The sequence below is a fragment of the Pseudoliparis swirei genome, chromosome 20 (genome assembly GCF_029220125.1).
Source record: "Pseudoliparis swirei isolate HS2019 ecotype Mariana Trench chromosome 20, NWPU_hadal_v1, whole genome shotgun sequence".
Classification (NCBI taxonomy): Eukaryota; Metazoa; Chordata; class Actinopteri; order Perciformes; family Liparidae; genus Pseudoliparis; species Pseudoliparis swirei.
In genome coordinates this window covers 2,786,520-2,800,972 of record NC_079407.1, presented here as the reverse complement: position 1 = coordinate 2,800,972, position 14,453 = coordinate 2,786,520, and the positions used below count along the sequence as shown (strand labels likewise).

Sequence of the window (14,453 nt, the reverse complement as noted above, 5' to 3'; positions counted from 1 at the left end):
TATCGCCTGCCTGACGGTAGAAGGGTGAACAGTTTGTGGCCGGGGTGGTTATTGTCTTTCATCATCCGTTTGGCCCTGGCCACGCACCGCCTGGTGTATATGTCCAGGATGGAGGGAAGCTCACCTCCAACGATGTACTGTGCCGACCGCACCACCCTCTGTAGTGCCCTACGCTCCAGGGCGGTGCAGTTCCCGTACCAGACGGTGATGCAACCTGTCAGAACACTCTCGATGGTACTGGTGTAGAATGTTCTGAGGATGCGGGGGGCCATGTTGAATTTCCTCAGTCGCCTAAGGAAATACAGGCGTTGTTGGGCCCTTTTCACCACGTGAGTGGTGTGCGTGGTCCATGTGAGGTCCTCGGAGATGTGCACGCCGAGGAACTTGAAGCTGCTGACCTCTCTACTGCAACTCCGTCTATGGAGATGGGGGTGTGCTCTCCTCTCCGCTTCCTGTAGTCCACGATCAGCTCCTTGGTCTTCTTGACGTTGAGGACGAGGCTGTTCTCCTGGCACCACTGTACCAGTGATCCAACCTCCTCCCTGTAGGCTGTCTCGTTGTCCGCGGTGATCAGCCCCAACACTGTTGTGTCGCCAGCAAACTTGATGATGACGTTGGAGCTGTGCATGGCCGTGCAGTCGTGGGTGTACAGGAGTAGAGGAGAGGGCTCAACACGCATCCCTGAGGGGCTCCCGTGTTGAGGGTCAGCGGCTCTGAGGTGGTACTGCCCATCCTCACCACCTGGCGGCGGCCCGACAGGAAGTCCAGTATCCAGCTGCACATGGTAGAGTGCAGGCCTAGACCTCTGAGCTTGGTGTCGAGCTTGGCGGGAACAATAGTGTTGAACGCTGAGCTGTAGTCCACAACCAGCATTCGCACACAACAGTTCCTCCCTCCAGGTGGGAAAGGTCGGTGTGAAGTGCCATGGCAATTGCGCTGCGGTGGATCTGTTTTGACGATATGCAAATTGCCATGGCTCCAGCGTGGCAGGCAGCATGAAACAAATGAAGTCCTTCACCAACCTCTCTAAGCACTTACTGACAATCGAGGTGAGGGCTACGGGTCTCCAGTCATTCAGGCAGGTTACCTTGGGGTGTTTGGGGACAGGCACAATGGTGGACATCTTGAAGCTCTCAGGAACAACAGCCTGGGACAGGGAGAGGTTGAAGATGTCTGCGAAGACTCCTGCCAACTGGTCTGCACATGCTCTGAGGGCGCGCCCCGGGATGTGGTCGGGACCTGCCGCCCGGATGTCCACCCGCTTGAAGGCTCTGTGCACGCCAGCCTCTGAGATGATCAGCAGGCTGGTCTCCTCGGCAGCGCTGCCTTCGGCGGGCTGCCGTCACGCCGAACCGAGCAAAGAATGTATTTAGCTCGCCTGGGAGGGAGGTAGAGGAGTTCTCTTCACCGCTGGTTCTCCTCTGAAGTCCGTGATTGTCTGTAGCCCTTCCACACACCTCTCACGCCATGGCTCTTGAGCTTTTCCTCCACCTTGTTCCTGAACTCCCGCTGGCAGAGCCGATGGTCTTACGGAGGTCGAGCGGGCTCTTTTGTATTCCGCCATATTCCCGAGTCAAAGGCGGTGTTACGCGGCGGAGTGCAGCGAACATCGCCATTTATCCACGGTTTCTGGTTGGGATAACCGAACCGACTTGGTAGGAACAACGTCATCTATGCATTTCTTGATGAACCCGGTGACTGAGGACGCGTACTCACTGACGTTGTTGTCCGACGCGACCCTGAACATATCCCAGTCCGCACGTTCAAAACAGTCCTGTAGCATAGACTCCGATTGGTCCGACCAGCGTTGCACTTCCTTCACAGCGATTGGTTGCTGCTTCAGCCTCTGCCTGTAGGCGGGAGTAGTTGGATGGAGCGGTGGTCCGATTTGCCGAACGGTGGGCGGAGGAGGGCTTTGTATCCATCCCGGAAGGGAGTGTAGCAGTGGTCGAGAATCCGCTCCCCCCGCGTGTTGCTTGTTATGTGTTGGTAGAACTTGGAGAACTTTCTTCAGGTTCGCTTTGTTGAAGTCCCCGCCACAATGAAAGCAGCCTCGGGTGTGCCGACTCCTGCTCGCTGATCGCCGTAGAGTTCCTTCAGCGCTATGTCCGTGTTAGCTTGAGGCGGAATGTACACAGCAGTTACGGTGACTGCTGTAAACTCCCGCCGTAGCCAGAATGGTCGACACATGAGCATTAGGTACTCCAGGTCCGGGGAACAGAACGACTTGAGAGTATGTACATGACTTTGGTTGCACCAAGATCTGTTTATCATGAGACATACCCCCCCTCCACGATCTTTACCAGAGAGAGTCTTTGTTCTGTCCGCGCGGTGGACGGAAAATCCTGCCGGCTCGATGGCTGAGTCGGTAACCTCCTCCGACATCCATGTGTGTGTGTTTGTGTGTGTACGTGTTTATGTGTGTGTGTTTGTGTGTGTTTGTGTACGTGTGTGTGTGTGTGTGTATTTGTTTGTGTGTATGTGTGTGTTTGTGTGTGTTTGTGTGTTTGTGTGTGTGTATTTGTTTGTGTGTATGTGGGTGTTTGTGTATGTGTGGGTGTATGTGTGTGTTTGTGTGTGTTTGTGTATGTGTGTATGTGTGTGTATGTGTATATTGTGTATGTGTGTATGTGTGTATGTGTATTGTGTATGTGTGTGTTGTGTTATGTGTGTGTATTTGTATGTGTGTATTTGTGTATATATGTGTATAAGTGTGTATTTGTGTGTATTTGTGTATATATGTGTGTATTTGTGTATATGTGTATATAAGTGTGTATTTGTGTATATATGTATATATATATATATGTATATATATGTGTATGTATGTGTGTGTATGTGTGTGTGTTTGTGTGTATGTGTGTGTTTGTGTGTGTGTGTGTGTGTATGTGTGTGTTTGTGTGTATGTGTGTGTGTGTTTGTGTGTATGTGTGTGTGTTTGTGTGTATGTATGTGTGTGTCAAAGGTCAAAGGAGAGGTTTTTTTTTTCTTTTCCCGAGATGCCTTTTCTTATTCTTCTAATGACCTTGAGTTAAACCTCTTCATCCTCTTCGTCCTCTTCATCCTCGTCTCAGCCCAGCTCGAGCGCTTCGAGACGCCCCGCAAGATCTGCCTGAGCCCGGACCCCTGGACCCCCGAGACGGGCTTAGTGACGGACGCCTTCAAGCTGAAGCGCAAGGAGCTGAAGACGCGCTACCAGGACGACATCGAGAGGATGTACGGCGGGAAGTGACCGGGCGGCGGCGGCATCGATGACCCCCCCGAACACCCCCCCTCCCCCCCATGAACACAAGAGACCCGAATCTGTAAAGGCAGACCCCCCCCCCCCCCTCTGTATGTGTCCTCCTCTCCTCCGGGTGTTTGACCTCTTTATTGTGCCAGATGTGAGTTATGAAACGGCTGATGTCTGTTGAACTCTCCGGTCGGGATGGGGGGGGGGGGGGACATGTTTGTTTCCTCGTCGTGTTGAACTCGTTCCTTTATCTCGCCGTAAAGCTCTCGGCACGCCGTCCTCCTGCAGGCCGGGAGGCGGCGAAGTCTTTCTGGTTCTTTTTTTCCTGTGTTTTCGAGTTCTGGTTTATTTGGCCTCCCCCCCCCCCCCCAGCAGGCGGGACTGTGACTCACACGGTGGCGGGACGTCTCCCCCCCCCCCCCGTCGGCACATCTCGATCCCAAAAGCACAAAGTCATGAGAAAAAACTAGTCGGTTAAAAAACAATAACAGCGATGCCGAAGTCATTTCACGGCGTAACAACTTGTATCTTTATATCGACGATGAGGTCGTGGTCCCTTTTTTTGTTTTATGACAGATTTCATCTAATATTCTTATTTAAAAAGAGAAACGAAGAAGCTCTGTTGTGCGGTCCAGTGGAGAAGAGACTTTATCTTTCACGTGCTCGTCTTACAGATGTAATCGTCGTGGATTAATGGCCGCCGCGACGCGAGGACGGCTCAAAATATCCAAATAAGGCCGTTCGATCGCAGACGGCGTCGTAAATGAAGCGCTCCCGATGTGGAAAGAAACGAGCGCGCTTTGACGGCTCGAGGCCGTGGGGTTTTGTTTTCTGTGTGTGTGTGTGTGTGTGTGTGTGTGTGTGTGTGTGTGTGTGTGTGTGTGTGTGTGTGTGTGTGTGACTCGTCCCAAGTTGTGTCCGCGGCGGCCATCATCCCTCACCACGTGACACCTGTTGCCTTCTCCTGTGATCCTGAGTCACTGTGATTCTGTGAGTGTGTGTACATGTGTATGTGTGTGTGTGTGTGTGTGTGTATGTGTGTGTGGTCGGCAACCTCTTCCTCGGAGCTCCGCTCCCTCTCGGCACCGAGAGCGTCCGACTATTTATTTGTGATTTGCCTTTTGGAAAAAATTACCCGAAACAAAGCGAATAAAGATGAGACGTGTTCGGTCGACGTGTGTTTTATTGTGTATTTTATTGTGTGTTTTATTGTGTGTTTCATTGTCTTATTCATTGAATTGAAGGTTTGAAAAGCGATGTCACTCTTTTGTACTCAGTGTTTCAGTGAAATGATGACGTGTATTTATGTCTGCAGAGTTAAAGACACAATAATAGAGACGAGTCTTCAAGCCAGCTCCCCAGTCACACAGGTTCTTACCAGTGACGTTCAAATTAAATCCGTCCTAAACGAAAAGAAGCCCCTCTTTGAATTACAAACACTTTAAAATAAAATAAAACCGCTGTAAACAACAATAAAGCAGCAAAACCACCGCCTTTGAAATGATTCCGCTCACGTGAGCTTTGGACTCTGTTTGAGCTTTTACTTTGAAAGGGTACTTTACAGGTAAATGAGCGTCACAGAGTTCTTTGCAGGATTCGATTATGTTCATGTTACTAAACCTGCTCTTTTCCATAATCACAAAGCTTTGACATAGTTATCCACTGATTTAAAATATATATATAGATATAATATATATATTATATATATATTTATATATATATATTTATATATATTGCATAAATTTATATATTATATATATCATATATATTTATATATGATATATATTTATATTATATATTATATATTATATATATATACATACATATATATATATATATACATACATATAATTTGTTATTATTTTTCAGCACCATTTTAGATACATAAAAGTTTTTGGGGAAAAAGCTAAATAAATAAAAGAAGGAATCCACATGTGTTCAGATGCAGATGTGACAATGACGGAACATCTGGGAACTGATAATAAACCATTTAAATAAAAGAAACCATAGTTTCTCGAGACGCCCTCTTTCACTCCAGGACTTTTATTTGACAGTTACAAATAATAATGTGTTCATGTAACTCTGTAACGCTTCCATCTGGTCACATGACATCTGTCCATCCTCGAGAGGGATCCTCCTCTGATGCTCTCCTGAAGGTTTCTTCACTTCCCACCCCCCTGAAAGGGTTTTCTCTATATTTCTTGGGGAGTTGTTCCTGATCCAATGTGAAAGGTCAAAGGTCACGGATGTCGTATACAGACAGTCGTAATTTGTGATTTTGGGCTATATAAAATAAACTGAATTGAATTAAAAAAGACTTTACTACTATACTACTTACTTTATTTATAAAAAAGAGTTTTGTGAGAGACGTCGCTGCAGACGGAGGACGAGGACGCCAAATAGAAGTTCCTCATCGTAGCTCCGGGTCCATTCTGCCCATAACACGTGTGCACGTTTACCAAAGTGTGATCCAGACTCAGGACTCTGAGGTGTTTGGTGATGAATGATGTCACGGAGCGACGGCGCCTGTCCCTCTCTGCACCGATCACATCGCTGCTGACGGAGAGAGCGACGGCGTCTCTGTTCGTCACCACTTTCTAAACAGTTCTCCTCAGATGTCTTTTTCCATCTCCTGCCCTCGGGTCTCTTTCTGTCCGGCATCCTCACGGGCTTTTGAGGATTTCATTAGCTTCTTCTTCTTCCTCCCCCTCCTCCTCTTCTTCTTTAAGTCCCTCTGGGACTTCCATCGTCTCATCTTTCCACTCAGTCCCCGTCATCTGACTCGTGACACTCGGAGCTCTCTGTATAAATAACGTCTCGCATCAAGAGGCGCTGCCAAAAAGACCCCAGAAGAGACGAAGGTTCACGTGAGACTCGTCTTCGTCAGCTCGGTGAGTCCACAGTTTATGATCTGTTTTTTGTTCGTACACAATGTTTGTTTGTTTGGTTTTTATGTAAATACTCAAACTTTTTCGTGTTGACTTTTGGCAAAATGTACAAATCAAAATGTAGGTACACAACTTTTTCTTTTTAAATTATTTGATTTTGAAGTGTCCAGCTGGAAACATCAGACTTATAAACTTTAAAGTTACTTTTTATAAATGTATTAACCAGGAAGCTGGATGCACTGAATGTCCTTTGCAAGTGAAGCATTGATTTCTTTTCTTTTTTAAATCATGCCTTAAATGAAGCTCAACTTTTCTTTCTTTTTTTAACTTTTTGCCTCAACCCAAACGACCCCTGGGGTAAAACGTCATCATCAGTTCCAAATTAAGAGGTTTTAAACATTTGTTTCCCTATTTTAATAGTTGTGGGTGTCCAATAAAAAAGTTTTTCATCACTTGGCCCGCGAACCTCTTTCACCGGGAGCCTTATCCTCGTGCGTAACGCGCGCGTAATTCGTGCGTAATGCGTGCGTAACGGTAAACACATATATAAATCCACATATTTATGGATGTACTTCTGTATCTTTTTCTCCAGAGCACTTTCTAGATCCTCCCCTCAAGAAGAAGAACAATGGAGCACCTGGAGAACTCCACCGCGTCCCCCGAGCGGCTCTTCGTGCACACGCAGAGCACCGCGCGCTCCCAGGCGGGCAAAGGCGACGGGAACGCGTACCTGTACATCCTGATCGTCATGTCCTTCTACGGAATCTTCCTCTGCGGTATCATGCTGGGCTACGTGCGCTCCAAACGGCGGGAGAAGAGGAGGACCAACGTGTTCACGCGCCTCGTGCACGAGGAGGAGCAGCGGGAGTGGGGCGCGCGACCCAAGAAACACAGCCTCGCGTTTCCCGCCGCCGTCTCGGAGCTGCGCGCGGTGCAGCTGTCCATCCCCTTCTGCGGTAGTAGTAGCCACGGCAACCAATTCGGGCACCTGCACTGCGCGAGCGCGCCGCCGTCCCCGCTGGCGTGCACGCTGTGCGCAGAGCAGAACAGCGTCAGCTCGCTGTGCTCGTCCGCGGACACGCGCTGCGCCATCGAGGAGGAGGAATCAGACGTCGGCGCGGAGGCCGCGAAGGGAGGGGCCAGAAACGGCGTGGATGATTCGTGCTGAACCTCCTCTAGAAAATACCCGAAAGAGGAGAACCCCACCTGCAGAGGAGACCACGTGACGCAGGCGGTCCAATCAGAACACCAGCAGTTTGCCATCAATAAGAAGAAGAAAAAACTCCATCAATCATCCACGATATGATATCCATGAAAGGGGCGGGACCAGTCAGGCCACATAGGAGGTCTATGTGACGTGTGTTAGATTACTGATAGGTGGAGGGGCGGGGAGGGGTCGTGGCGATTTATTTTAAAGTGTCTTAACTGATTCTTAATGTGTGTTTTCATAAATGATGAGATCTAGTGAGAGTGAAAGCTCACCATAGGCCAGCACAGTCACACACACACACACACACACTCACGCACACACACAGTCACACAGTCACACACACTCTCACACTCACTCACACATACACGTACACACACTCACACACACACACACACATACACACACATACATGTACATACACACACTCACACACTCACACACGCACGTACTCACACACACACTCACACACATACACACTCAGATACACACACACACTGATAGCTGCTGGAACATCTAAATATGTCTTTAAAAAACACCTAAATAATACAATATGATATTAAAATGCAACATTGTCTCCTCTTCTTCTTTAACTGATGACTCACCCTGCAGGGCGGATGGAGAGACTTTTCGGGGGGGGGGGGGGTATTCGGACTGAACTTGACTTGCTCTTGGCCCCCAGTCTCTGGAACGTACCTGGAACCCACTTGAAGGATTTGTCGAGCCTCTATATAGAGATGTGTGTGTGTGTTTGTGTGCGTGTGTGTGTGGCTCCGTGATGCATTTATAGGTTTGCATATTGTTTCTATGCCTTTTGGCTTCATTTGAATCTTTTGCAGTGTTTCAGAAAACCAAAATAAAATGAATTGAATATGATCCTTATTTATTTTGTAATCCGTTCACTACGACGCTCCACCACTAGAGGGCGCTCCTGCAGTGCCTTCCTTGTTTCAGTGCACTTAAAAAAAGAAAAGATGAGGCTGGTGAAAGGGAGATGAAGGTGTGTCCTTTATCATCCTGTTATTTCCTCAGCTGTATAACCTTCATTAGAATAACGCAGATCATAACTCAATCGGTACATCGCGACAGCAACGGAGCCTCTTCCTGCTCGCTCGTATCCAAAGATAAACGTGTCTCTGAGCTTTTATTTTGTAGCATTTCCACTGCTCCAACAAGTAGCCTGAAACAGAACAATTCATTAGCATTCATTCATAGGCGTAGGGGGAGTTATGCGTATGCCAGAGACCCCCAAGGGGGCCGGGGACTCCATTTAAAGACCTTCAGACTATATTAGCTCATGTTTATTACCATAGAAGACCATCACTGAGGCTCCTCTCCCTCTTTTCTAGACACGACACAAAACAGGGAGAAGATGCTAAAGGATTCAGCTGCAGCTGTGTGTCCTCTCTGGTGTGTCGCTCAATACACACACACACACACACACAGGCTATCAGCGGCGCCGCAGGCTCGTATGTCATTATACTGCAATGAAGCTCGACACGCCGACAACAATAGCCGCCGGAGGGAATACACGCATCGGATTCTGTGACGTATTGACAGGGTAATAGCCTTTATAGACCCAAAGGCGACAACAGCGGCCCCGGGGTCGGTTGTGTGTGCGTGTGTGTGTGTGTGTGTGTGTGTGTGTGTGTGTGTGTGTGTGTGTGTGTGTGTGTGTGTGTGTGTGTAGGTGTGTATGCGTGTGTGTGTGTGAATGGATGAAGGCATGTTTAATGTTGCACACCTGTGTCACCTGGAAGGACTCTGAGCAACAACAGCTGGCAGGAAATCAGCTTCACAAGACGCAGCCCCATTTATCCCGACAAGTGTCCAACGCGATGTGTTAAGGTCAAGCGACAAAACGTAGCAATTATGGGCTGTGGTGGTGGCTGGGACTTTAACAACCAGAGGGAAAAAAACTTTCACCAACACCTACTTTCACCAGCAGAGGTGTAGAGGCTGAAAGAACGCCAGCACGTTGGACCACTGCCAGAGGGGAAAGAGGCACAGCTGCTTGGCGATCATAAGGGCCGGCTAAGGCAAGCGCTGTCTTCGCCATTTAATGAAATCGTTGGAAGCAAAGAGTCTGAGGAACGAGTACGTTGAGTATCGCCATAATGGGCATCCATGCCAGTTCCAGTGCTGAGCTACAGGATCTGGGAAGTAGCATCTGGCTGGATAGCAACGCTTAACGTGAGGACGCCGTCCAACTGGAAAAAGCAGAGCTTATGTAAAACCATCAAGTCCCCATGAAAAATCAGGGTCTTTCCTAAACGTGCCCCATCGTGATAGATCCATCCCTGCCCCTTCAACGCCTGTGCACCGGTACTTGAACCGGTATATGGACTTGGAGGGCGGCGCAGGACGCCTAGTGCAAAAGGGGTGTGAAGAGGAGTGGGAGGCGGCATCAGAGCGCGCTAGCACACAGCGAGAGCACTCTGGACATCACGCGCCACCAGAGCAGGGAATCACAGCACCTACAGCGTCTAGTCCCCGCCATGGCAAGCTACGGAGCAATGGACCACAATGAGCAGAGCCCGCGCGGACGCTAGCAACAATAGCGCTTAGCTCGACATGAACAACAAGCACTGAAGGCGAGGAGAACAACAACAACTGAGCATGACCAACAACACTTCTAAGACCTTCGAGGGTGTGAGGAGGGCTCGAGGGAGGTGAACACAGGTGTGGATGAGCACACACAGTGAGGAGGGCGAGTACTGAAGACCAACTGAGCAGGTATAGTCCCAGCAACCACCTAGTACCAGGAAGCCCCAAAATAATGTCCCTCTCTGCCCCGTCTGCTCCATATGATCCTCCAGGCTTCCCCGTGCCCTTCCAAGAATGCTTCAAGAGTCCGACTCCAGCCCTGTGCCCAAGAATGCTTCAGCATGGTCGATGAACCGGCTGAGGAGGATCACTCAAATGGTGCTTCCTCCATGCTCCTCCTGCCATGCTACCGTCGCAGAGATTCCAAACCTTCCTGTTTGGACACGCTTGTCCTCCCTCCACACTGCACCATTTCTCATCTGGACAGCCAGTCAGGGGGGGGCGACAGCTCTACTGGGTTCATTAGATAGTTCAGTTTGGTACATAAGTCTATTCCAGACTACATAGTCCTCCAGATGCTTCCGGGCTGAACACCCCCTGTGTGCTTGAACACCCCTGTGTGCTTCCAGCCCCTGTGTGTGGTCAGGGTGGGCAGACACATTTCCAGCAGACATGTCCCACACAGCCACCCTGAACACTGCACACTCAGACCCCCCCTCTGTCCCTCCCCCCCCCTGTGTACTGTCCTGTACACATGACTGTGTGGGTCATCATCAAGTCCAAGTGCCAGTGTCAGTATGGATGACACGGCAGTGGTGGACCACCTCGACCCTGACTAAGCCTGATGAAAGGCTCAGTTGTTGATCTGTCACCTCTGCCAGGATCAGCCAGCTCATCATGAATCTCCCAAATACTCAGAGGAATTGTGGACTTAGGAAGGCACAAAGGTACAGGACAAGACAGGGGGACTATTAATGGACTACTGTGGAGGACCACTGTGTATAAATTACCTGGGAGTCCATCACCGAGGATCTGACATGGTCAACAAAACAGACACTTGGTGAGACAAAGGCAGGCAGTGCAGGCTACCAGCAGAACCAGCTGAGGAAATTTAAATCTCCCAGAGGATCCTTCAGTCCTTCTGGAGGAGCTGTAGAGAGTCCTGCACAGAAGCATCACAGCCTCTATTGGGCACTGACAGCTCAGACAGGAAGGTTGCAGAGGTAGTAGTGTGGGCACTGAACGCCTGCACCCCACTACACCCCCAGGAGGCAGGACTTGTACACTTGTGAGGTGCAGAACCAGAGCCAATCTCCACAAGGACAACTCACCACCAACAACAGACTGTTTCAGCTGCTGCGGTCAGGCAGGCACGCTGTCACAGAGAGGCTTGCTAGAACAGAGAGATCAGACAGGAGTAGCCATCAGGATTGTGAACCCCACCAGGACGACCCCCCCCAGACCCCCACACGACACAACTCCTCACACACACACACACACACACACACACACACACACACACACACACACACACATTGTTTTTATTTTGTAATTAGTGTGTGTTGTGTGTGCCTTTTTTGCACATTCCCGCTTCTGCATTACACTACCACTTCACTCACACTGTGTGTGTGTGTGTGTGATAACAAAAACATTGAAATCTTGAATCTTGAATTGTCTCAAAGTATCTTTGTCTCAAAGTATCTTGTTGATGAGTTTTTTACTTTGAAAGTCGTCATCATTCATCTTCACGACCTTCTGGATCCTTCCACCAGGACTCCATTTGTCTCAGGGACTAAAGAGATCTCCTTTCATTGTGTTAAAATTCTTCTCTCTGACCCACCCAGGGCGACTCCTCTGGTTGTATAGGGACTAAAGACTAGATCTGCTTCATGTGTTAAAGCTGCATTCTCTCTCCTGACCACCAGGGGGCGACTCCTCTGGTTGTATAGAAGTCTATGCTTCATGTGTTAAAGCTGCATTCTCTCTCCTGACCACCAGGGGGCTCCTCTGGTTGTATAGAAGTCTATATAGTGACTCTTCTTCTCTTGATGTATTCCCTCAGTAAACATTGTAAACATGAGGTCATGTCTCAGTCTCTAGTTTCAAGTCTTCTTCTATACAGCATGATGTCATCATTTATACTTTATGGTCCTTTAGAGTCTGTCATGATCTGGAGTTTGTCTAGTTTTGTGTCTTGTTTAGAAGTCCTTGTGTCGTCTGTCTCCCTGTGATTGTCTGCCCTGGTCCTGATTGTTTCCTTCTGTGTGATTGCTGGCCCCGCCCTCATTGTGTCCACCTGTGTCTCGTTCCCCGTTGTCCAATCCTCTCACCTTGCCTGTGTATGTAAACCCTGTTCGTCTCATTCTCTGTGTGGCTTCGTACTGTTTGGTCTGCGTTTTTCTCGTTCCTGTCTGGTCTGGTCTGGTCTGGTCTGTGTTTTTCGGAATTAAATAGTTTGTGGAGTAATGTTGGCGTTTGGGTCCTCTCTTGCTGCGACAACCGTGACCACACATGACAGAACGAAGCCACCAATAATGGACCCAGCCTTCAAACCCCAGATTATGGACTCTGCAAGATCCAGTTTCTGCAGTTTCCGCTGCACGGTTCCTGCCTGGCCAGTTTATGCTGATGTTCTTCTTGAGGAGATGTGGGAGTCCCTCCGGGCCCTGCAGTCAGTGTTGGCGGTTCCAGTCCCCGGTGTTCCGTCACCGGCTCCAGCCCCGAGGTTCCAGTCCCGGTGTTCCGCCACCGTTCCAGTCCACGATGTTCCGCCCGGTTCCAGTCCACGATGTTCCGTTCCGTTCCGCCGCCTCCAGCCCCGATGTTCTGGTTCTAGTCCGTGTTCCGCCGCTGTTCCGTCTCCATATCCCGCCTCCGTCCCGTCAGTCACAGTTCCCGTGCCGTCCTGTCCATCCCGGTTCCCGTGACCCGTCCTGCCCAGCCCGGTTCCCCATGTCTCGCCGCCTGGTCCTGGTCACACAGGGACCCCATCCCCAGACCCCGTACCCTGGGACTTCTCTCCTGAGCCCGGTCCCTAGCTCCCGCTCATGTCCTCCGGCCCGCCTCCGGAGCACGCCCCTTGGCCTGTTTATCGTCCTGCGGCCCGCCCCCCGGACTGCTTCTGCAGCCTTGGACCCTCCTCTGGCTCCCCTCCACCCACCCTTGTGGAACGCTTGGCCGTCTGGAATTCGTCCCTTGAGGGGGGGGGTACTGTCATGATCTGGAGTTTGTGTCTAGTTTTGTGTCTTGTTTAGAAGTCCTTGTGTCGTCTGTCTCCCTGTGATTGTCTGCCCTGGTCCTGATTGTTTCCTTCTGTGTGATTGCTGGTCCCGCCCTCATTGTGTCCACCTGTGTCTCGTTGTCCAATCCTCTCACCTTGCCTGTGTATGTAAACCCTGTTCGTCTCATTCCCAGTGTGGCTTCGTACTGTTTGGTCTGCGTTTTTCTCGTTCCTGTCTGGTCTGTGATTTTCGTAATTAAATAGTTTGTGGAGTAATGTCGGCGTTTGGGTCCTCTCTTGCTGCGACAACCGTGACCACACATGACAGTCACACAGACCATGAAGCAGGGGATGCTTTAGGGGCGGAGCTACAGGGTGATTGACAGGTTGCTACCACGACTATCTTATATAGTCTGTGTACTGACTCCTCAGACCTTCAGATACTGGTGTATTCATAATATATTATAACTCATTTTGTGACTTCTAAACAATCTGTCTGCTCCTGCAGGGATTCAGTCCAAAAAGGAGGAGAAATGTATTATGAGTTGCATATATTTAAATTAATTTCAACATTGTCTGTCGATCAGGGTAAAATAAATTCATCCTCTTATCTTCCGGCACAGAGCAACAGACTCGTTGGAGCGCTCGAGTCGTATAAAACAAACACCCCACTGTATAATTCATGCACAGCAAACACACAGTGAACCCTTCCTTCATCATCGAGGAGGAAGTTGCACCGCAAAGAGACAGAAAACAAAGTGCAAGAGAGAGAGTGAAAGTGAAGCAGGGTGAGAATAAACAAGCAACACGACGCATTGGAGTGTCTCCTGCATCGTGAAGCAGGATGTTTGTCATCAGCCCCCCCTCAACACAATCCAGAAGAGGAAGCCAATGGGCTGAACTGTTTGCTCGTCCGCATATTTAAACGTGTCTCTTGTCAGAGTGTGTTGTTATTGTTGTTTCCGGTACAACAAACACCAGTCAACCTTTTTACCTAACGAGCGTTACCATGGAAACGGAAGCCAAAGGCTGATTTGCATAGGCTGGTTCCGTCGGGATCGTCGCTGCGAGTCGCGAAGGCGGACGCGTTCAATAAATGAACAAAAAGAGGATTAATGTGCAGAGAGACAGTTTGAGGACTTTTACATTACTGCAGCCGCTTTATCAATGTTTCTATATTTAGGTGCATATTTTCCATCACAACTGATTAAATGGCGTCGCTTAGTGACACGTATAACTTAGCAACCGACTCCTTAGAGACGTTCTCCTTCAGCGCTATGTAAATAAAATTGAGTTAAAAATGTAAAAGAAGAAGATTGATACAGCTTTAATTCTCTCTACATCTACCGTACAACAGTAGCT

At 49.2% G+C, this 14,453-nt stretch overlaps 2 protein-coding genes across 7 annotated transcripts in view; both read left to right on the top strand.

Annotated features, from left to right (window-relative positions):
- Positions 1 to 4,401, top strand: part of acsl3a (acyl-CoA synthetase long chain family member 3a) — a 38,653-nt gene extending 34,252 nt beyond the window's left edge. For all 6 annotated transcript variants that reach the window (XM_056440555.1, XM_056440557.1, XM_056440553.1 and 3 more), the window contains one exon: positions 3,072 to 4,401. In XM_056440555.1, the coding sequence (XP_056296530.1) occupies positions 3,072 to 3,229 (158 nt within the window). In that variant the 3' untranslated portion in view covers positions 3,230 to 4,401. The remainder of the gene's footprint in view (positions 1 to 3,071) is intronic.
- A 1,491-nt stretch (positions 4,402 to 5,892) lies between these two features.
- On the top strand, positions 5,893 to 8,200 carry kcne4 (potassium voltage-gated channel, Isk-related family, member 4). Its single transcript, XM_056441336.1, has 2 exons — positions 5,893 to 6,120; positions 6,710 to 8,200. Exon 2 carries the CDS (start codon positions 6,746 to 6,748, stop codon positions 7,283 to 7,285), a length of 540 nt encoding a protein of 179 aa, XP_056297311.1. The 5' UTR covers positions 5,893 to 6,120; positions 6,710 to 6,745; the 3' UTR covers positions 7,286 to 8,200.
- Positions 8,201 to 14,453: the final 6,253 nt, after the last annotated feature.